The sequence below is a fragment of the Nycticebus coucang genome, chromosome 4 (genome assembly GCF_027406575.1).
Source record: "Nycticebus coucang isolate mNycCou1 chromosome 4, mNycCou1.pri, whole genome shotgun sequence".
NCBI lineage: Eukaryota > Metazoa > Chordata > Mammalia > Primates > Lorisidae > Nycticebus > Nycticebus coucang.
This window is the reverse complement of record NC_069783.1, coordinates 134,330,601-134,353,650: the sequence shown is the minus strand read 5'-3', so window position 1 is coordinate 134,353,650 and position 23,050 is coordinate 134,330,601. Positions and strand designations below refer to the sequence as shown.

Below are 23,050 nucleotides of genomic sequence, written 5' to 3'. Positions count from 1 at the left end.
TCTGCTCATAACTGCTTATGTCCTCAGCAGCCTCTTAGGCTTATTAAAAATGATTGATTTTTCCTTCCTCAGTGAAGAATCGCCCAACCCTTGGCTTTCCAGGGTGTGGTGAGGCTGGCAGTAAAAACTGTAACAGCATTTGGAGAGCAGTATGTTTCCTGAGCTCCTAAAATGCTCTGCCCTTTGGCCAGATAATGGTACTCTTGGAATTGTAGCCTGAGGAAGAGTGCTAGAAAAGAGTCCCAGCACTCTGAGAGGCCCAGGCAGGTGGATTGCTTGAGCTCAGGAGTTGGAGACCAGCCTGAGAAAGAGCTAGACCCTGTCTCTACCAAACATAGAAAAATTAGCTGTTGTGGTAGGCACGGGTAGTCCCAGTTACTGGGGAGGCTGAGGCAAGAGGATCACTTGAGCCCAAAAGATTGAAGTTGCTGTGAGCTATGGTGATACAACAGCACTCTAGGTGAGGGAATGAGACTCTGTCTCAAAAAGAAAAAGAGAAGGGAAAGTTGATTCTTGGCTCGGCGCCTGTAGCTCAAGGGGCTAAGGTGCCATATACACAGAGCTGGCGGGTTCGAGTCCAGTCTGGGCCTGCCAAACAACAATGACAACTGCAACAAAAAATAGCCGGGTGCTATGGTGGGCATCTCCTGTAGTGCCCAGCTACTTGGGATGCTGAGGCAAAAGAATTGCTTAAGCCCAAGAGTTTGAGGTTGCTGTGAGTTGTGACACCCCGGCGCTCTACCCAGGGTGACATAGTGAGACGCTGTCTTAAAAAAAAAAAAAAAGTTGATTCTTGTTCATGGAAAGGCATTCACAGCAGTGGTATTTATAATAGGAGAAAAGCTGGCACCAGGGGATATGTCCCAGCTGAGTACGGTGCAGCCCATCATTTCCAGGGATTATTGTACAGCTATTAAAAAGAGCCATCTCTACTACAAATAGAAAAGACTAGTCGGGCATTGTGGCAGGCACCTGTAGTCCCAGCTACTCAGGAGGCTGAGGCAGGAGGATCCCTTGAGCCCAGGAGTATGAGGTTGCTGTGAGCTATGATGATGCCACTGCAGTCTACCTGGGGCAACAGAGACTTTGTCTCAAGAAAAAAGTCATCATAGAAGTAACTCAGCATCATGGCAAAAGTCTGCAAGCAAGAAAAAGACGTATCCAGGGCTCCTTGAGCTCCATAAAGTTTTTTTTTCCATGGACAAGGATGATCGCAGAGTGTGGGAAAATGGCAACAGGTGGTTTAGTAGGATGGTAGGATTCTGGGTGACTTTCCCGAAATGATAAATGATTATTTGTGGAATTGATAGTGTTTGGAAGCACAATCTGGACAAATCCCTGCCAGCTGCACACAAGCATCAGATACATCCATACCCTTCTCTGGCATCATTTTGCTTTCTGCATCAGAGACAGACACGCGTGTCCACACTGTGGGTCAGCAATGCATCCTTGTTCAGATCCCACAGGTCTACGCATACGATAGAGGGGAAATGCTTTGGGGTTAATTATGTCACCCTGACAATCCCAGGGTATGTCCCGTGCAGGCTGAGTAGCCAAAGATCTCTGCTATGTGTGCTCATTCATCCAAAAGTCACTGTCCCATACCCTGACTGAATTTTGTCTTCCCACTGGGATTATTTTTAGGGGTTTGTGTATGCCGCACTGGGAATATGGCACATGTCCCCATTCCCCTACCAGATTCTCCACGACTCCCGCACACACTAGGCTCTCACGCACCCCGACTTCCTTTCCCTTGGTTGTTGTGAGAGCATAAATTTTATCACCAGCTGTGGGTTTGAGTCCTACGCAGAACACTTCCCTGGAGAATTGCAAGAGAGATGTTTTATGGCAATCGCCCTAAAATGATTTAGTCTATTTTATCCCTGAAAATGTCTTTTACTGGTGTGTTTCTGTAAAAATCCTTTCTGAAAAGTTTTGTCAGCTTGGCTTAGCAGGTGGGGGGGAAAAAACATCAAAATGAGTCCCCTCAATCAAGCCTGCGATTTTTTTTTTTTCTAAACTTGTGAATCCTCCTGAGAATTAGGCTTGTGACAAGCACCCACCCCCTCCACCTACTCCCTGCTTTAAACCAGGTGCGTGCTGACAGGAAGAAAGATTTGGGGGCATTTTGCTCCCAGTCACTCAGAGTTTCTTTTTTTTTTTTTTTGCAGTTTTTGGCCGGGGCTGAATTTGAACCCGCCACCTCTGGCATATGGGGCCAGCACCGTACTCCTTTGAGCCACAGGCACTGTTCATCACTCAGCTTTTCTAAGTGGGCATTACCCCCTGTGAATCTAGAGTCTTTAATGATGTTTCTCAGATAAGAGACAGTGACGAGGCCCAGGGGTCCCATGGCACGTCTTAGTTGGCAGGCTGGAGAAGGGCAGGGTCTCCCACCATACTCTCCCTTTGTGGGTGCTGGACTGAGGGTGCTCAGCTCCGTTGAGCCTGTGGGGCACGCCCTCCCCCCCCTTGCCTGTAAGAGAACCAGGGAGTTTCTACTTAGGGTCTAGGGGTTCATAAGAGGAAAATGGGAAGGCACTGGGAAATAGGGACAGACTCAGAGGAGGTGACCCTGTTGCAGAGAATGTCCCTCCATTCCATTAACCTAAGTTGCTTGTTTGCTTAACCTGATACCTCCCCTTTGGACACTGCTTTGCAAGGCAGCACAGCAGGGTAGGAGAGTTAGGGTAGGGCAGTCGGAGGGCCATGCTCAGCCCTCACAGGCCTTGTGCAAGCTTGCTGGACCCTCAGCTCCCTTCCGATGTTTACTAGGAGAGGTTCTTCCTAGCCCAGAAATGAGTTCCCAAGAGAAGGAAAAGAGGTGGGAGTAGCAGTTACGGAACTTCTGCCACGTGGAGCTTCATCTGCACGTTCATTGAGTCTTCACAGTCTTCCTCTGGGTACATTTCAGAAAAGGAAACTGAGGCTCAGAGTGAGGGCTTGATCCAGGGCTATCCCCCTCTTCTGGCAGACCATGAACGGGCCCTCCCCAGAAGGCTGCCTGGGCTCAGGCAGGCTGCTGAAGACAAGTCGGCCTGCTTGGTCTCGGGTTTGGGATGAGCCTCAGGTGCAGTGAGGCTCCTTGGCTCTCCCCACCGCAGGCCCAGGAAAGCCAGCGGTCAGGCCGCCGCTCGGGGCTGACCACCTACCGAGTCTGGCTGGGAGGGTGGCAACCTGGTTGGTCTCATTTCTCTTTCACAGTGAGTCCCTATGGCCTGTCGAGGCCAGAAACGCAGCCATTGCCAACCATTGCTTCACCTGTGCCATCAACCGCGTGGGCAGGGTAAGTCCCCCAGGTCTGACTCAGAAGAGGAGCCACCACCTGGTGGCCCTGGCAGGGACACGCTACACCTCTTCTGCCTGTTCCCTCTGGGCATGTCCCACCAATCCTGAGGACCCCAAAATGGGGGAAACTGGCTTGGTCTGTTACTTTTAAAGATTTCATCATGACCTACTCCTGATTTTTTTTCCTGTTTTTGTTTTTTAGCTGAAATCGTTTTGAAAGGCTCTTTGATGTGGTGGTTCTCACCCCGTCACCTCTTGAGTATCCGGTTTCTTATTTTTCTCCGTTGACCCCAAACACTGAGTGACTTGGACTTCCAAACACAATGCACTTGTTACATAATCATCCTCCTGCTTGTTCTTATTAATCAGATGTCAGACTCTAATCAGAGCATCTTGGGCAGTCTGAGATAACCAAGGTGTCCATGCTAAGTCGATCCGATTTCTGGCAACATAAAGGAAGTTGGTGTGTTAATTAGCCAGGGGAACCCCACCGTAGCAAGAAGATGCTGAAAAAAGTGTGTGGACCCCCCCAACCCCCACTCACCCTCCTCACAGACCCCAGGCTGGGGTTTTATTACTGTAGGTGGGCCAGCCTCAGATGCCTTCCACAGCCCTGAGAACCAGCCTGTGCTCAGTGTCTTTTCTCCAGATTATAAAGTGCGGGTCTTTACCTTGCTTGTCAAATTCCCCACCACCCGGTGCTGGGTGCTGGGTGGGGACATTCGATAAGTACTTGGTTGCCCGGTGAGTGCAGACCGTTCCGTCTCACTGTAACTGTTCCCTAGCTAGCCCCACCTTGCTGTGCCAGGTCTGGCCCAGTGATCTGGAATGACTGAAGTGGTAGCACCACCTATAGGCTCTCCTTACCTCTGTCTTACTTCACAGGAACTCTTCCCAAATGAGTTTACGTCTGGAGACGGAAAGAAAGGTATGTTTCCTGAATTGCCATGGTGGTTGCGGTTGCAGAGTGGGCCTCAGTCTCCCTGTCTGCTTCCTCCAGACAGGGCCTGCCCCACAGACCACGTCTACACACCTGCAGCGTGGGGGTCCGACTGGGATGCGGATAGACAGTCCTGGGCTTGGAAAGCGAGTCAGACTCTGTCCCTCCCCTGGAATTGGTGTGAAGGTGGACCAGGAAGATGTGAACTTCTGAAAGAGGAAGGGGCTGTCATCTGCCCTGTAGACCTCTCTCCCTCCTCTCCTTTGACCTTGTCCCAGCACCCCAAAGTCCCCAGAGCATGGATTGCCTAGAGTCTACAGCATAGGGTTTTTTTGTTTGTTTTTTTTTTTGTAGAGACAGAGTCTCACTTTATAGCCCTCGGTAGAGTGCTGTGGCATCACACAGCTCACAACCTCCAACTCCTGGGCCTAAGCGATTCTCTTGCCTCAGCCTCCCGAGCAGCTGGGACTACAGGCGCGCGCCACAGCGCCCAGCTATTTTTTGGTTGCAGTTCAGCCGGAGCCAGGTTTGAATCCACCATCCTCGGTATATGGGGCCGGCCCAGCATAGGGGTTTTTTATTTGTTTTGGTTTTTTAGACAGAATCTCACTTGCTGGGCTAGAGTGCTGTGACATCATAGCTTATAGCAACCTAAAACTCAAGAGATGGTCTGGGCTCAGCGCCCGTAGCACAGTGGTTATAGCACCAGCCGCATACACCAAGGGTGGCAGGTTCAAACCTGGCCCAGGCCAGCCAGTTAAACAATGACAACTACAACAAAAAAATAGCCAGGCGTTGTGGCGGGTGCCTGTAGTCACAGCTACTTGGGAGGCTGAGGGAAGAGAATCACTTAAGCCCAAGAGTTGGAGCTTGCTGTGAGCTGTGACGCCACAGCACTCTACCAAGGGTAACTTAGTCAAACTCTATCTCAAAAAAAAAAAAAATATATATATATATATATATACCTTGCTTTAGCATCTGGAGTAGCTGGGGCTATATCCACTACCACACCTGGCTAATTTTTCTGTTTTTAGGAGAGACAGGATCTCACTCTTGCTCAGGCTTATCTCGAAATCCTGAGCTCAAGCAGTCCTCCCACTGCAGCCTCCCAGAGTGCTAGGATTACAGGCCTGTGCCACTGTGCCCAGCCTTGACAACTTGTTTTAATCCCAGGGCACATGCCACCTCATCTCTGCTGGGAGTTCCACACCCCCAGGTCCCACATCTCTGGCCAAGCATGTGAGAGGTAGGGGCTGTTCCCCCTTAGCAAGGAGACATCTGGACTAACTCAAGAGTATCCTCTGGGAAGCCGGAAGAGGCTAAGCAGTTCTTTTCTGGGAACACACTTCCTGGAAGTGTCCCAGATGCCCCCACTTGAGGGTCAGACTTCCAGGGTCTCCAACCTCGTGAGGCTGCCTGTAGACAGGTGCAGAAGAGGTAAGGAAATGAGCATCCACTGGGCACCTGCTGTGTCCAGGACGGCTCAGCCCTACTTCCCTGCAGGGCAGCTGTTAGCCCTCCCTAACTGGTGAGGGGACCAGGTGTGGTGGAAGGGAGAGGGTGACAGTGACGCAGCTAGCAAGGCAAGTGAGGGCAGAGCCACACAGGAAGCCCTCCAGAGTCACGTGACCCTAGGAGTGGCTCTTGGGTGACTGACATTAGGAGCAAAAGGCCAACACCTCCACAAGAGTGACATTTAGAAATTTTCCCAGGGGCAGAGGGTGGTGAGATTGGGGAGTGGGGTCTTTGAAGCAGCTTTCTGGGTCTTCAGGCCTGAGGAGTGGGATAGGCCTAGGCATTTGGCAGGCACTGGGGGAGAATGGCACTAACACCTTGTCCTGGATGTGCCTCAATGTGCCTGTCCCTCTGCAGAGCCCACAGTGCATCTGCACAAGCACATAAATGTGGCCAGTCTAGGCAGCATCGTGAGACAGAACGTTTGAAACTTAGCCAAGTGTGGCAGTACACACCTGTGCCTCCAGATACTTGGAGGGCCAAGGCAGGAGGACTGCTTGAGCTCAGGAGGTCAAGGCTGCAGTGAACTTTTACTGCACCACCACACTCCAGCCTGGGTGACATAAGCCTCTGTCTCTTTTTTTTTTTTTTTTTTTTTTTTGGTTTTTGGCCGGGGCTAGGTTTGAACCCACCACCTCCGGCATATGGGACTGGCGCCCTACTCCTTGAGCCACAGGCGCCACCCGAGCCTCTGTCTCTTTTTTTTTTTTTTTTTTTTTTTTTGTGTGTGTTTTTTGGCCGGGGCTGGGTTTGAACCCGCCACCTCCGGCATATGGGACCGGCGCCCTACTCCTTGAGCCACAGGTGCCGCCCGAGCCTCTGTCTCTTAAAAAAAATTAAAAATTGGGGTGGTGCCTGTGGTTCAAAGGGGTAGGGCGCCGGCCCCATATGCCAGAGGTGGTGGGTTCAAACCCAGCCCCGGCCAAAAACTGCAAAAAAAAAAAAAAAAAATTAAAGGCAGAGCACAGTGGCTCACGCCTATAATTCTAGCACTGGGAGGCTGAGGTGGGTGGATTGCTTGAGCTCATGGGTTCAAGACCAGCCTGAGAAAGAGTAAGACCCCGTTTCTAAAAATAGCTGGGCATTGTAGTGGGCACCTGTAGTGAGGAGGCTGAAGCAAGAGAATCACTTGAGCCTAAGAGTTTGAGGTTGCTGTGAGCTGTAACACCGCAGCACTCTACCAACGGTGACAAAGTGAGACACTGTCTCAAAAAAAAAAAAAATTAAAAATTAGTTTAAAAAAATAAGGTGACACAGTAGCTTACACCTGTAAATCTAGCACTCTGTGGCCAAAGCAGGTGGATTGCTTCAGCTCCAGAGTTCAAGAGCAAGACTCTGTCCCTAGGCGGTGACCGTAGCTCAGGGGGTAGAGCGCTGACCACAGGCACTGAAGCTGGCAGGTTCAGCTAAAACAGGTTCAGCCTAGGCCAGCTAAAACATCAATGACAATTGCAACAAAAAAAGCTGGGCATTGTGGCGAGTGCCTGTAGTCCCTAGGAGTCACGTAACCCTAGGAGTCACATGACTTAGGATACTGAGGCAAGAGAGTTGCTTAAGCCCAGGAGTTTGAGGTTGCTGTGAGCTGTGATGCCATGGCACTCTACCCAGGGGGAAAGCTTGAGACTCTGTCTCAAAAAAAAAAAAAAAAAAAGGAAGAAGACTCCATCTCCACTAAAAATAGAAAAATCAGCTGGGCTTTGTGTTGGGCGCCTGTAGTCCCAGCTACTCAGTAGCTAAGACAGAAGGGTCACTTAAGCCCACGAGGTGGCTGTGAGCTATAACACCACGTGTGCCAGTACACACCTGTGCTTCCAGATACCCAGAGGGCCATGGCAAGAGGACTGCTTGAGCTCAGGAGTTCAAGGCACTCAACCCAGGCCAAAAGAGAGAGACTCCGTCTCAAAGAAAACTCAGGAATGCTTTGCTTTGCTCTCTTAAAGCTCACCAGGACTTTGGCTACTTCTATGGCTCAAGCTACGTGTCAGCCCCTGATGGCAGCCGGACTCCTGGGCTATCACGTAGCCAGGATGGGCTGCTGGTTGCTGAACTCAACCTCAACCTCTGCCGCCAGATGAATGACATCTGGAACTTCAAGGTGAGTCTCCGGGTCCGCTGCTGTTGTCCCCTGCTCCTCTGCTTTGGCCCCTAGGCTGGGGAACGTTGTTGCTGGCTTTGCCCTTAGCAGCGTGAGGTGCCAGCTCGCCACCCAAGGGCCTCGCATTGAGCGGGGGACCATGTCTCTACCTCTCTGCCAGCTCCTGGGGAGGAACCATTGGGTCAAGTGATGCCCAAGCAGCAGACTGCCATAAATCCTTCTCTCATCTGATTTAGATTCTGGGCACCTTCAAACAAATTAATCTCAATTTCATTTGTCCAGAGAATAGAGTGGATTGGCTTCTGTAATCCTTTTTCCTTTCCAGGCATTTGCACTTATCACAAGATAAATGTGCATGTCTGGTTCTGCCTGCAGCCAGGCTCCCTAGTCCAGACCTTGACAATAGCGAGAAATGGAGTCCAGGCCTGGCTCTGCTACCACCTTGCTCAGTCACCTTAAGTCAGCACTGAAGAGACCTAGTGCCCTGTGACACCTGGAGTCTGAGAGGAGTGTAGGTGCCTGCCCTCCTGGCATGCGCCCACCCCCCAAAAGGGACTATTGGCTTTGAGAGTTGCTGTGTACGTGTCCAACAGTATCTCCACCAATTTGGCGCCCATTTATATGCAAATCTTACAGGCAAATGTTGCATCTCTGTAACTGAATGACTGCCCATTGTGACTAGGAGGACTCCAGGCCTTCCAGTCTGGCCAGGCCCAGGCTCTAGGCCTTCCTACCCTGTTTTCCAGAGTGTGTGGGTCCTTGCCAGACAGACAAGGTGTTGCCCATGAGAGTCTCCTGGCCTTTCTTCCTGGGCAGCTCAGATGAGTGCAGATTTCGATCCGAACCAGAAGTCAGAGCCCAGAATTCCAGCTGGCTCTTTTAACAAGTTATCAGCAGGGACAATAAGCAGTTTTCTCATTAGATAACTTTTTTTTTCCTTTTGAGACAGAGTGACACTGTCACCCTCAGTAGTTTGGGTAGAGTGCTGTAGCATCACAACTCAGAGCAACCTCAAACTCTTGGGCTTCATTCTCTTGCCTCAGCCTCCCAAGTAGCTGGAACTACAGGCACCCGCCACAACACCTGGCTATTTTTGGGTTGTTGTTTGGCAGACCTGGGCTGGATTTGAACCCGCCAGCTCTGATGTATGTGGCTGGCGCCCTAGCCACTGAGCTACAGGTGCCGAGCCTCATTAAATACTTTTCAGAAGCAGAAGCCTTCCCAGCTGGGGTGATGGACATGAACTCATGTCAAAACTTTTGGAAAGAGGGAGAGAGGCCGTGCCCCAACCTGTATCTGTGTCCATGACGTGATCCTCCATGTAGTGGACAGACCTCCAGGCCCAGGCCGGAGACCCTGGCTCAGAGCTCAGCCTTCTCCCCTCCTGAGTGACTCAGGAGGTCACCCCCCTGTCTGAGCCATACGCTGCTCTTCCGGGGATCTGCAGCATGGCCAGGCTCCCCTCTTCCTTCCTGCCTAGGGACAGACCACACCTTCTGGGTAGATGGGCCACAGAGGTCACCGCCGGGGAGGCTAGGCTGTGTGAGTCATCGTGGAGTCCCTGAACTTTGCTCCAACACCAGAATCAGTGCCGAGAGGTCACACAGGGGTTCTCTGCCTTGCATTCTGTAACCATCCAGTAACCAGCCTTCCTGACACATTTCTGCCCCATGGCTGCCCCCCAGTGGCAAGTAAGTGAGAGATGTTTATACCATAAGAATTTCTAAAGTCCGTTTGTGTTTTGCTTTCAGATGACTGGCAGGTTTGAGATGTATGCGCGGGAGCTCGCTGAAGCTGTCAAACCCAGCTACACCCCGACCATCATCAAGGAGTAGCTGGCTTCTGCCCTTGTCTGCCTTGGGGTGAAGAGATCCCTTTGCGCCCAGTGGGTTGGCAAACATGGGAGGTTTAACACGTCTAAGTTGTACCTGATAACGTTGTTGCCCCGATTGGTTTCAAAATGCTGCAGGGATGGGGAAGGTGGGATGGGGAAGTCACTACTTAAGGAGTACAGGGTGTACTTCAAGGGTGTCAGAAGTGTTTGGGGACTAGATAAAGATGATAAACACTGCAAATGTACCGAGTGCCACTGATTTGTATAATTTAAAATGTTAAATTTCATGTGTGAATTTTACCTCAATTTTTTTTTTTTAGACAGAGTCTCACTTTGTTACCCTTAGTAGAGTGCTGTGGCATCACAACTCACAGCAACCTCCAGCTCTTGGGCTTCACAACTCACAGCAACCTCCAGCTCTTGGGCTTAGGGGATTCTCTTGCCTCAGCCTCCTGAGTAGCTGGGACTACAGGTGCCCATCACAATGCCTGGCTATTTTTTGTTGCTGTTTGGCTGGAGCTGGGTTTGAACCCACCACCTTCGGTGTATGGGGCCAGCGCCCTACCCACTGAGCCACAGTTGCTGCCAAGGAGTAGAATCTTAAAGATGAGTTTTCTGCATGTTTATGGATCTTCTGGAATGCTTTACTTTGATTAAACTTAAAGGCACTAATGATTCAATCTTTTCTTTTTTTTTTTTTTTAGACAGTCTCATTTTGATGCTCTCGGTAGAGTGCTGTGGCATCACAACTCACAGCAACATCAAACTCTTCAGCTCAAGTGATTCTCTTGCCTCAGCCTCCCATATAACTGGGACTACAGGTGCCCGCCACAATGCTCAGCTATTTTGAGAGACAAGGTCTCACTCTGGCTCAGGCTGGTCTCCAACCTGTGAGTGCAGGCAATCCGCCCGCCTCGGCATCCCAGAGTGCTAGGATTACAGGCATGAGCCACCGCACTCGGCTTTCTTTTTATTTATTTATTTATTTTTTTTTTGAGAGAGACTCACCTGTCTCCCGGACTAGAGTGCTGGGATGTCACAGCAACCTCAGATTCCCGGGATTAAGTGATCCTCCTGCCTCAGCCTCCTGAGTAGCTAAGACCACAGGTGCCTACCACAACGCCTGGCTAGTTTTTCTATTTTTAGTAGAGATAAGGTCTTGCCCTTGCTCAGGCTAGTCTCAGACTCCTGAACTCAGGCTATCCACATGCCTACGCCTCCCAGAGTGCTAGGGTTACAGGGATGAGCCACCTCGCCCAGCCTAATGACTGGATTTTTCACAGAGCCAGGCTGAAGAGGGAAGAGATAGCCCATGGCGGGTTGTGGCAGTATTAATTTACACTCAGGGCAGGCCCTCAGCCGATGCCCACAAGTTCCTGCCTGCCTGTCCTGATGCTCCCCTGCTCTGCGGGTTTCAGAATTGCCTGTCCTGCCCCCATCATCTCAGAGGGCAGTTCCTTGCACTGAATCTCTCCATATCGTTACATCTTTATATCCATCTATCCCCAACTGGTTCTGCTTCCATAATTGAGCCCTGACTTACACATCAGGTTGCTCTCTGCACCTCTATTTCTACCTCTATAAAATGGGACCATGTTTGCTGTCCTGCTTTACGTCAGGACACAGCCCTCACACCCACCACATCTCAAACAGCAGTTGCCCAGAGTGTTGAGAGGACATGGGAAGGGGTCCACATCCTGCAGTGCCAGTCAGAGAGGGCAGCCTCATCCCTTCACTGGCCCCGCAGCTGAATTCACATCGGGGCTTTGGGGCTTCTGGACAGCAACCTGGGAGTTGGATTTTTCCTGCCTAGCCGTCACTCTGTGGCACCTCCCTGAATCTCGCTTTGCTGAAGTTCGCACTTTACCTTCTTGTGCCTTACTTTTTCATAGGATCTAGTCCAGCAGATGTGGCCCCTCAGAGTCTAAAAACCTTACTTCCTGTCATTTCTAGAAAAATGGTATAGTCAGCCCCATACAAGGGCCAGCTTAGCTGACAAGTTGGTGCATTTATGGAATAGGCACAGATCAATGCATTTGGCATTTGATTATCCATACCGCTCGTTGGTTGGAAAGAGCGCAGCCAGGCCCATCTTAGAGTGGGCAAAGCCCTGCTCCGACGAGATCATCGCAGGCTTTAAGTAATGGCTGAAACATGTTACAGGGTAGGCTCAGCACCTGTGGCTCAAGTGGCTAAGGCATCAGCCACAAACACCTGAGCTGGTGGGTTCAAATCCAGCCCTGGCCTGTCAAAACAACAATGACGGCTGCAACCAAAAAATAGCCAGGCGTTGTGGCGGGCGCCTGTAGTCCCAGCTACTTGGGAGGCAGAGGCAGGAGAATCGCTTGAGCCCAGGAATTTGAGGTTGCTGTGAGCGGTGATGCCACAGCACTCTATCCAGGGCAACAGATTGAGGCTCTGTTTCAAAAAAAAAAACAAACAACCATGCAGGGTAAATGATATGTAAGCATTAGTTTGTTTTTAGTTTTTTTGTCTTGTTTAATTTTGAAACAGAGCCTCATTCTGTCACCATGGCTAGAGTACAGTGGCATCAACATAGCTTACAGTAGCCTCAAACTCCTGGGCTCAAGTGATCCTCCTGCCTCAGCCTCCTCAGTGGCTGGGACTACAGGCGCACACCTACTATGCCTAGCTAATTTGGGGGGTATTTTATTAGGGATGGGCCTTGCCAGCGTGGGGAACCTGTAACCTTCTGTTTGCTTGACTACAGCCTTTTGAGCCTCTAAAATCCAAATTTTAGAGAACAAATCTTTTTGTTTGTTTTGAGACAGAGCCTTGCTCTGTCACCCGGGCTACAGTGTTATGCCTAGCTCATAGCGACTTCAAAACTGCTGGCTCAAGTGATTCTCCAGCTTCAGCCTTCTAATTAGCTGGGACTATAGGCACCCACTATAACACCCAGCTAATTTTTTCCATTTTTCAGTAGAGACAGGGTCTTGTTCTTGCTCTGGCTTCAGAACAAATTCTTTTTTTGAGACAGTCTCAAACTATTGCCCTGAACAGAGTGCCATGGTGCCACAGCTCATAGCAACCTCAAACTCCTGGGCTCAAGCGATTCTCTTGCCTCAGCCTCCCAAGTAGCTGGGACCACAGGCACCCACCACAAAACCCAGGCTATTTTTTTGTTGTTGCAGTTTTTAGATGGCCCGGACTGGGTTCAAACCCACCAGCCTGGATGTATGTGGCTGGTGCCCTACCCACTGAGCAACTGGCGCTGCCCCAGAAAAAAATTCTTTCAATGTGGGGATTTGTTCTGTGAAGTCTGAATTTTGTTGAAAAGCCTGACTTGGGGACTTGGAGAGCCACTGTGGCCAAACTGCAGTGTGCCCAAAAGGAAAAAAGGACTACGGCATTCTCAAGGAGAGACCATATGTTGGACAATAAAACAGGTCCCAATCTATTTAAAAAGATTAAAATCTGGGCGGTGCCTGTGGCTCAAAGGGGTAGGGTGCTGGCACCATATGCTGGAGGTGGTGGGTTCAATCCCAGCCTTGGCCAAAAACTGCAAAAAAAAAAAAAAAAGATTAAAATCATGCAAAGTATATTTTCTTTTTTTTTTTGGAGACAGAGTTTCACTTTATCACCCTCGGTACAGTGCCATGGCATCACAGCTCACAGCAACCTCCAACTCCTGGGTTTAGGCAATTCTTTTGCCTCAGCCTCCCAAGGGACTACAGGCGCCCGCCACAACACCCAGCTATTTTTTTGTTGCAATTTTGCTGGGGCTGGGTTTGAACCCACCACCCTCGGTATATGGGGCCGGCGCCCTACTCACTGAGCCACAGGCACCGCCCTAGCAAAGTATATTTTCCCATCACAGTGAAATGAAAGTAAAATTCAACAGCAAAAGGAAAACTGGAAAATTGTGAAGTAGGCTTGGCGCCCGTAGCTCAGTGAGTAGGGCGCCGACCACATAGAGCGAAGCTGGTGGGTTTAAGCCCAGCCTGGGCCTGCCAAGCAACAATGACAACTGCAACCAAAAAATAGCCAGGCATTTTGGTCGGTGCCTGTAGTCCCGGCTACTTGGGAGGCTGAGGCAAGAGAATCGCTGAAGTCCAAGAGCCGGAGGTTGCTGGGAGCTGTGACACCATGGCACTCTACCCAGGGCGACATAGTGAGACTCTGTCTCAAAAAGAAAAACTATGTGGAAGTTAAAGACGACAAGCTTAAACAACCACGTGAGTCAAAGGCCAGGTGCAATGGTTCAAAACTATAATCCCAGCCCTCTGGGAGGCTGAGGTGGGTGCACTGCTTGACTGCAGGGAGTTCAAGACCAGCTTGAGCAAGAGAGAGACACTGTCTCTGCTAAAAATAGAAAAAACTAGCCAAGTGTTCTGGCAGGTGTCTGTAGTTCCAGCTACGCAGGAGGCTGAGGCAGAGGGATCACTTGGGCCCAGGAGCATTTCTTTAATTTTTTTATTGAGACAGAGTCTCACTTTGTCACCCTCAGTAGAGGGTCATGGTGTCACAGCTCGCAGAAACCTCAAACTCTTGAGTTCAACTGGCAATCCACCCACCTCAACCTCCCAGAGCCACCGCATCCGGCCTGGGCCCAGGAGCTTGAGGTTGCCATGAGCTGGACTGACACCAGGGCATCTAGCCTGGGGCAATACAGTAATCTTCTGTCTCAAAAAGAAAAAAAAAAATCACCAAGGAAGTTAGAAAATATTTGAGACATATGAAAACAGTAACACTGTATACCAAACTTATGAGATGCAGCAGAGGCAGCCCTAAGAGAGAAATTTATAGTTGTAAATACTTCCATTAATAAAGAAAAAAGTGGGTGGTGCCTGTAGCTCAAAGAGGTAGGGCGTCGGCCCCATATGCCGGAGGTGATGGGTTGAAACCCAGCCCCGGCCAAAAACTGCAAAAAATAAATAAATAAATAAATAAAATAAAATAAATAAAATAAATAAATAAAAATAAAAAAGTTCTCAATCCAATAACCAAACTTTAGAGTGCATGAAGGAACTAAAAAGAAGAGGAAACACACCCCAAAACTAGCAGAAGGAAGCAAATGGTAGTAAAGATTACAGCACAGATAAATAAAATGCAGAAAAACAGTAAAGGAAACCCGTGAAACCAAAGAAGGGGAACAAAATTGACAACCCTTAGCTAGACTAATTAAGAAAAAAAAAAAGACTCATATTACTAAAATCAGAAATGAAAGTGGGAGGGCCAGATGCTGCTGGCTCACTCCTGTAATCCCAGCACTCTAGAGGCCAAGGTGGGTGGATTATTTGAGTTCAGGCGTTAAAGACCAGGCTGAGCAAGAGCCATACCCCAGCTCTAAAAATAGCCAGGTGGAGGCCACATACACCAAGGCTGGCGGGTTCAAATCCGGCCTGGGTCAGCTAAACAACGACAGCTACAAAAAAAAAATAGCCGGGTGTTGTGGCAGGCATCTGTAGTCCCAGCTACTCAGGAGGCTGAGGCAAGAAAATCGCGAGAGCCCAAGGATTTGAGGTTGCTATGAGCTATGACAGCATGGTACTCTACCAAGGCTGACAAAGTCAGACTCTGTCTCAAAAAAAAGGCGGGGGGAGCACCTGTGGCTCAAAGGAGTAGAGCGCTGGCCCTATATGCCGGAGGTGGCAGGTTCAAACCCGGCCCTGGCCAAAAACTGCAGGAAAAAAAAAATGTGGGGGTCGCTTTCTTTTACAACTGAATTATAAGAGTTCTAAGAATACTGTGGACACTTGTACACAACAAACTTGGATAGCCTAGGTTTAATGGGCAAGTTTCTAGAAACACAAAACCTACCAAAATTGAGTTATGAAGTTTTTTTTTTGTTTGTTTTAAGAGACAGGGTCTTGCTCTGTCATCCAGGCTGGAATGCAATGGTATGATAATACCTCACTGCAGCCCTGAGCTCCTGGCCTCAAAAGATTCTCTCACCCTGGCCTCCCAAAGTACTGGGACTACAGGCACAAGCCACTATGCCCAGCCTAATTAATTAAGAAATATTAAAAAGCATTGGGCGGCGCCTGTGGCTCAGTCGGTTAGGCGCCGGCCCCATATACTGAGGGTGACGGGTTCAAGCCCGGCCCCGGCCAAACTGCAACCAAAAAATAGCCGGGTGTTGTGGCGGGTGCCTGTAGTCCCAGCTACTTGGGAGGCTGAGGCAGGAGAATCGCTTAAGCCCAGGAGTTGGAGGTTGCTGTGAGCTGTGTGAGGCCACGGCACTCTACCAAGGGCCATAAAGTGAGACTCTGTCTCTACCAAAAAAAAAAAAACTATTAAAGAGCATGAACATCATATCAGAAACTGTGAAGAGTTGGAGATTTTATCCTATTTGCAAATTGACAAGTTAGCCTACTACAGTTCCGTGAATGTTTGCAGAAGACATGGCACTCTTGGGTTAGAGGACGCTTTATTACAGCAATAGCAGTAGCCAGAGTACCAGCATTTCCTTACAGGATTTTCCAGAGAGCCACACGAGGACGACCGAGTGAATCCTAAACCTGCCGTGGTGAGACCTGAGGAAAGGAAGAGGAAGAGAGCTTAGAGAATTCTCATCTTTTATACCAGAGGGTTGATGATATGCCTTCCCTTTGCACTACTGAAAGGAGGCATTATCTCAATCCACCAAAGTCACAAGAACACCTGTCCTTTATACCTCTGTCTCCCCAGGCCATTTGCTATACCAGCTTCCTTGAAAACATAATCCCAAACAGAGGCATTCATAGTTTTAGCTCACAAGACACACAAACAGATGCCCACAGAGAATTAACTCCCAGCAATATCCACCCCTCAGTTTTATACGGTCTTAGCTTCTGGAAATTTTCCCATGAGTGTGCTACTTTATTTTATATTTTATTTTTAATTTGATTTTTTTTTTTTTTTTTTTTTTTTTAGTTTTTTAGCCAGGCGAGGTGGCTTACAGCTGTAACCCTAGCACTCTGGGAGGCCACGGCGGGTGGATCACTTGAGCTTAGGTGAAGGGGCACAGTCCACTGCACCCTTGTAAGGTGAATCAGTCTCATTTGTGCTCCTTGAGGCAACGAGGCTCTGAGAAAGAACATTTCCAGTACTTGGGCTGCAGTCACGTCTTAGAGGAAAGAAAATGCTGGAGACCCTTGCCAAGTTGTAGCTGGAGACAGATCATTTGCCTGGGGCAATGGACCATTGCACTTAATCCCCTACCTCTATTTACACAAAAACTTTCAGTCATATAGGAAAGTAGGCAAATAGAACAGACAACCCAGCCCTTTGTGGTTCATCTCCATTGTTGTTTATCTCCAAACAAGATATTCTTGGTTTAGAAAGGTGTGTACGCACTTTGCTATATTCATGCTGATAAGGAATCTTTACCTTTTGTCTTCCTTGTTCTTGGATTATTTTTATCTGATGAGTTTGGCTATATAAGAAAGTGGATAAAGACAGCTGATTGCTGCTGTGCCCGAGCGAGCACCAGCCATCCCTTAATAAATCATTCATTTCGTCTGCAGTGCTTATCTCTGTGTCTCTGACTAGGCCAGTGGACAGCAACACTTAGGAGTTGCAGACCAGACTGAGCAAGAACAAGACTCCCATCTTTACTAAAAATAGAAAAACTAGCTGGACGTTGTGGCAGGCACCGGTAGTCCTAGCTACTCGAGAGGCTGAGGCAAGAGGATCTCTTGAGCCCAAGAATTTGAGGTTGCTGTGAGCTACGAGGTCGTGGCACTCTACCAGGACAACAGAGTGAGAGTCTGTCTCCAAAAAAAAAAAAAAGGGTTTTCTAAAGGCTGTAGCTAACTTTCTGGCCACACCCCGTTTCCAGGATGAGAGACACCAGTCACTCTGAAAAGTACGACAGAGGCTAGATCAAGTTCAGTTCAGTTTGTCTCACAGCAAGTAATTAATTTAATCAACAAGGCTTCACGCAGCAGGTGAGCCCATCCTGAGATGCTAGGCTCAGTCCTGACCCCAGGGTCCTCCACCCAACCATCTGACCAAATCCTGTAAACCGTCCAGGTCTGCCTTATCCAGGTGGCTTTCTCAAACGTTGACCTTTCCGCTTGGCTCAGGTTGCTAACTCAGGGACAGTAGGGTACATCAGATATTACACAATCTCCACTGGTGGCCCCTGGGAGGAAGTCTAGGGCAAGTCTGTCATCCGTACTCCACCTTGGCCAGTGAGCTGACCCTGACCCCAATGCCTTGTAGGGCTGAGGCAGGACATCGATCAGCTGACGTCAGAAACAAACGTTACGTCACCTTTTCTCATCAGATGATTCCCATCCTAGGGATGACTGCCCCTGTGGTGCACGGAAGTAACAAGTCAGTTATCAGCCCAGGAAGCTCCCCTGGATTGCCAAGGGCTGTCTCATTTGAGAGAAATCTCTGTGGTGGTCCGTGGGCAGCAGGATGTACTGGCGGTATTTGCTTAAACACTCAAAGGTCTCTTTGTGTGCGTGTGGGTGGGTGGTTTTTGGCCGGGGCTGGGTTTGAACCTGCCACCTACGGCATATGGGACCGGCGCCCTACTCCTTGAGCCACAGGCACCGCCCTCACTCAAAGGTCTCTTATGATCACTGTGAAGATGCGGGATGCTGTGTGGGGGGAGATTGGCAAGCTCTCATTTAGCTTCCACACAGGGAGTCAAGGCATTTTGTTTCCCTCGGGTATATACAAAAAGAAAAAGTATAGTCGTGAGGGCACACACAGAGCTCCTAGAAAGTGTTTTTCCAGCTCTTAGGGAAATTGGTAATAAATGGATAAGAAAGAAAGAAGGAAAGGAAAGAATGGTTTACAATAATTGGGTTCTTCCAAGTGGGACCCACGTTACTAGGGGCAGAGGTCCCAGCCAGCTGGTAGGCCTTTGGCTTACTAGTTTACTTCAGTGAAATGAGTCTAATCACTGTACTTGTATTTGGAAGGGCTGCCTAGGGTAGTTCCTCCAATCTATGCTTTTCATTCATACTGTCTTCCCCAGAGAATGAGTAAGTGAGGTCTGTAGGAATGAGGATAAGAAAGACATCTGGGGGCAGCGCCTGTGCCAAAGGTGGTGGGTTCAAACCGAGTCCCGGCCAAAAAAAAAAAAGACAGACATCTGGGGATATTACAGGTGGTTTTTGTGAGAGGAACGGGAGCCAGTCTTTTTTTCCCTTTTTCCAGTAGATTTCTGGTGAGGCTAATGGGTTTTTTTGTTTTGTTTGGTTTGGTTTATTTTATTTTTTTGGCTTTTTTATTTTATTTCGTTGCTTATTTTTTATTTCTTTACTTTTTGTTGTTGTTGTTGTTGTTGAGACAGGGTCCCACCCTATGCCCCTGAGCAGAGTGCAGTGGGCGTGGTAGCTCACCACAACCTCAGACTCGGGCTGCGGGCACCCTGCTGCCTCAGCCTCCAGAAGCCGCTGGGATTACAGGCGCTTGCCTCGGCACCCGGCTGGATTTTTCCATTTTTTTCACGAGTCAGGGTCTCACTGTCACTCAGGCAAGTCTCGAACTCCTGAGCTCAAGTGATTCTCCCTCCTCAGGCTCCCACAGTGCTGGGATTACAGGCGTGAGCCACCGCGTCCGGTGCTAATGGGTTTTTTTTTGTTTGTTTGTTTGTTTTTTGTTGTTTTTGGCCAGGGCTGGGTTTGAACCTGCCACTTCCAGCATATGGGGTCAGCGCCCTACTCCTTTGAGCCACAGGCGCTGCCCCACTAATGGGTTTTTTGTTTTGTTTTGTTTTGCTTTTTGGAAACAGAGTCTCACTCTGTTGCCATGGGTAGAGTGTCGTGGCATCATAGCTCACAGCAACTTGTGGGCTTAAAGAATCCTTTTGCCCCAGTTTTTCATTTATTGTAGAGACAGAGTCTCACTCTTGCTCAGGCTGGTCTTGAACTTGTGAGCTCATGTGATCCACCCGCCTCAGCCTCCCCAAGTGCTGGGGTTACAGGTGTGAGCCAGGACACCCGCCTGGTGAGGCTAATGGAAATGATGAATAAAACTGTGGTCACAGCCAACTGATGAGGAAGACAGAAACTGCAGTCAGTTAAACTTTAGGTCCTTGGCTTGGCACTTGTAGCTCAGTAGTTAGGGTGCCAGCTACATACACCAGGGTTGGTGGGTTCAAACTCGGCCCAGGCCCGCTAAACAACCATGACAACTACAACAAAAAAATAGCCAGGCGTTGTGGTGGGTGCCTGTACTCCCAGCTACTTGGGAAGCTGAGGCAAGAGAATCCCAAGAGTTTGAGGTTGCTGTGAGCTGTGACACCATGGCACTCTATTCAGGGCAACATAGTGAGACTCTATCTATAAATAATAAACTTAAGGTGCTTGGAAAGTTAGGGAGAGGCCAACCTCAATGGCTCACACCTATAATCCTGGCAATTGGCGAGGCTTGAGGCAGGAGGATTGCTTGAGGCCATGAGTTTGATACAAGATTGGGCAACATAGCTAGACCTTGTCTATACAAAAAAAAAAAGACAGGTAGGCACTGGTGGCACATGCCTGTAGTCCCAGCTATCGGGAGCTGAGGTGGGAGGATGCATTGAGTCCAGGAGCCCCAGGCCACAGTGAACTATGATTGTGCCATTTACTCCAGCCTGAGTGACAGAGCAAGACCTTACCTCTAAGGTTAAAAAAAAGTCTGAGGGCGGCCCCTGTGGCTCAGTGAGTAGGGCGCTGGCCCCATACGCCGAGGGTGGCAGGTTCAAACCCAGCCCCGGCCGAACTGCAACAAAAAAATAGCCAGGCGTTGTGGTGGGCGCCTGTAGTCCCAGCTACTTGGGAGGCTGAAGCAAGAGAATCGCTGAAGCCCAGGAGTTGGAGGTTGCTGTAAGCCGTGTGATGTCACGGCTCTCTACCCAAGGGCAGTACAGTGAGACTCTGTCTCTACAAAAAAAAAAAAAAAAAAGTCTGAGACAGCTGCACCAGGATGTATTTCTTCCTAAAGAAGTGTTTCAGAGCAATTATAAAAGATGACCGACCATGAACACTCCACCCTCCTTAGCTGCTAGTGTTCAAGGCTTTTTTACTGGGTGCCAGAGTTGCTGCTGTCCTTCCAAAATCACTGTGTGCCCTTCCAGTACCTACAATGTCACCTCTTTTTCTAATTATCCCTTTTTGCACCCAGACCTTTGGTTTGGAAGGATCAGGTCTAAGAGGAACAAGAGCATTTTAAAAAGCGCACAGAGACCCAGTACGGTCCCCACTTTGTCCTGTGTGGGCCACTGGAGGGGTCTCAGCTTGGCGCTGCCAGCAGCCATTGGCCTCGTGATCTCAGATCAGGTCAGTCCAACCAGGCGTCCAGGTGACTGAACGAGATTCAGGTTTAAACCCTCACAGCAGAACTGCCATCTAGAATGTGTGCCAGCCAGGGCCTTGGACACCTTGACTCTTGTCAAGTGGCTTTTGTGATAAAAGGCACATCCTCGTCAGGCTACAGATGATTCAGACAGGCAAAAACATGGTACAGGTTAGTTTCAAGGGTCACAGTGGTATCCCCAGAGTTGGCTGATCAGACTGGAACAATCCAATAACCTGAAAAAGTGTCGACAGTGGTGAGGCCCCACCATCAGTGGCCCCTAGAGGAGGTCAGAGGTCTGCTGAAGTCCATCTGCCGTGAGCGGCCTGGGGCAATGCCCTGACCAAGGTTAACCTCTTTCTCTGCAAGAGAAGAGAAATGGGCCAACCTTTAGTAGTTATCCTAAGCTTGGCAAGCAATGGTCACCTCTGCGTCAACAACAGTCTGTCCTTCGCACCCAGCCACAGTGGTGTCTGTGTTGCCATGGCAATATGGGTAATGGAGGCTCCATCAGCAGCCTTATCCCAAGTGTTTTACCAGAGACTGGCCTCCTGCCATGGGCATCTACACGTGTAGATATAGCCTATGGCTAGGAGGAATGAGAGTTATAAGTAACATCTGTATAGCTCAATAATGGAAAACCTTGGTGAAAAGGGCATGGGGAAAGATTTAGCTCTCATAACAAGCATGAGTGAGCTTGTGAGATGAGAGCAGTGGTGAATTGGCAGTCTCTGCACCTGTGGTGTTGAGCGGCATGAGATCAGCCTTATATTAGGCTGGAGGAGAAGGCAGTTGGCATTCTATCACAACCCACTTACTCTGACTCTGTTCCCTCTCACTGGTGCCTCTCTGCTAAAGACTGTCAAGATCTATTCTAAGGGCTCGGCGCCTGTGGCTCAAGCGGCTAAGGCGCCAGCCACCTACACCTGAGCTGGCGGGTTCGAATCCAGCCCGGGCCCGCCAAACAACAAGGACAGCTGCAACCAAAAAGTGGCCGGGCGTTGTGGCAGAGCCTGTAGTCTCAGCTATTTGGGAGGTGGAGGCAGGAGACTCGCTTGAGCCCAGGAGTTGGAGGTTGCCGTGAGCTGTGATGCCACAGCACTCTACCCAGGGTGACAGCTTGAGGCTCTGTCTCAAAAAGAAAAAAATCTATTCTAAGACTGCTTTACCCTCAAAGACTTTCTCTCTCTCTTCTACTAATGTAAATAGCCCTGAGGCACCTAAGAGCAATTGTTCCTGAGCGAGATAATAGCATAGCAGTCCGTGTCCAGCCGGAGACCTGGCCAGTCCTAGGCTCTGACAAGCGGTAGCAGCAGTGGGCTATGACATACATGTGTGACTCAGCCAGGGCACTCACAGCCGCAGTTTATTTCCACAGTGCCTGGTCTCAAAGAGAAGTGTCTTTAATCTGCCTTTGAGGTTTTCGGAGTGGCAGACCAAACAACCAGGTCATTGACAACAGCCCAAGAGTTTAAAAAAATGTAGCCAGAGTGATACATCCATCATCAGATCTGTGTAGCTGCTTCTGGGGGTGAACAGCCACCGCAGCCCACTGGACGCCACCAGGCCCAGGCATTTAGGAGAATCTCTGTGGATCGAGGTCCCCACTGAACCTGGGCTCTGGTGCAGTGAGAGATGCAGGTTTCCCCCAAAGGGTTAGCTATCAGTTTGTTCATGTGAAACAGATGTCACCAAGGCCAGGCTAGCTGCATTCTTTTTTTTTGTTGTTGTCAAGACAGAGTCTCACTTTGTCGCCCTTAGTAGAGTGCTGTAGCATCACAGCTCACAGCAACCTCCAACTCCTGGACGTAGGTGCTTCTCTTGCCTCAGCCTCCCAAGTAGCTGGAACTACAGGCACCCGCCACAACGCCCGGCTATTTTTTGTTGCAGTTTGGCCGAGGCTGGGTTTGAACCCGCCACCCTCAGTATATGGGGCCAGGGCCCTACTCACTGAGCCACAGGCCCCGCCCTTTGTTTTTATTTTTTAGAGACAAGGTTTCACTCTGTTGCCCAGGCTGGAATGTAATGGCATGATCACAGCTCACTGCATCCCTGAACTCCTGCGCTCAAGTGATCCTCCTGCCTCAGCCTCCCAGGAAGCTGGGAGTACAGGCGTATGCCACCATGCCCAGCT

At 49.5% G+C, this 23,050-nt stretch overlaps 1 protein-coding gene across 1 annotated transcript in view; it reads left to right on the top strand.

Annotated features, from left to right (window-relative positions):
* UPB1 (beta-ureidopropionase 1) overlaps positions 1–17,139 on the top strand; it is a 45,530-nt gene extending 28,391 nt beyond the window's left edge. Inside the window, exons 7-10 of the mRNA XM_053587071.1 lie at positions 3,205–3,286; positions 4,174–4,216; positions 7,684–7,838; positions 9,590–17,139. Of these exons, the coding sequence (XP_053443046.1) occupies positions 3,205–3,286; positions 4,174–4,216; positions 7,684–7,838; positions 9,590–9,673 (364 nt within the window). The 3' untranslated portion in view covers positions 9,674–17,139. The remainder of the gene's footprint in view (positions 1–3,204; positions 3,287–4,173; positions 4,217–7,683; positions 7,839–9,589) is intronic.
* Positions 17,140–23,050: the final 5,911 nt, after the last annotated feature.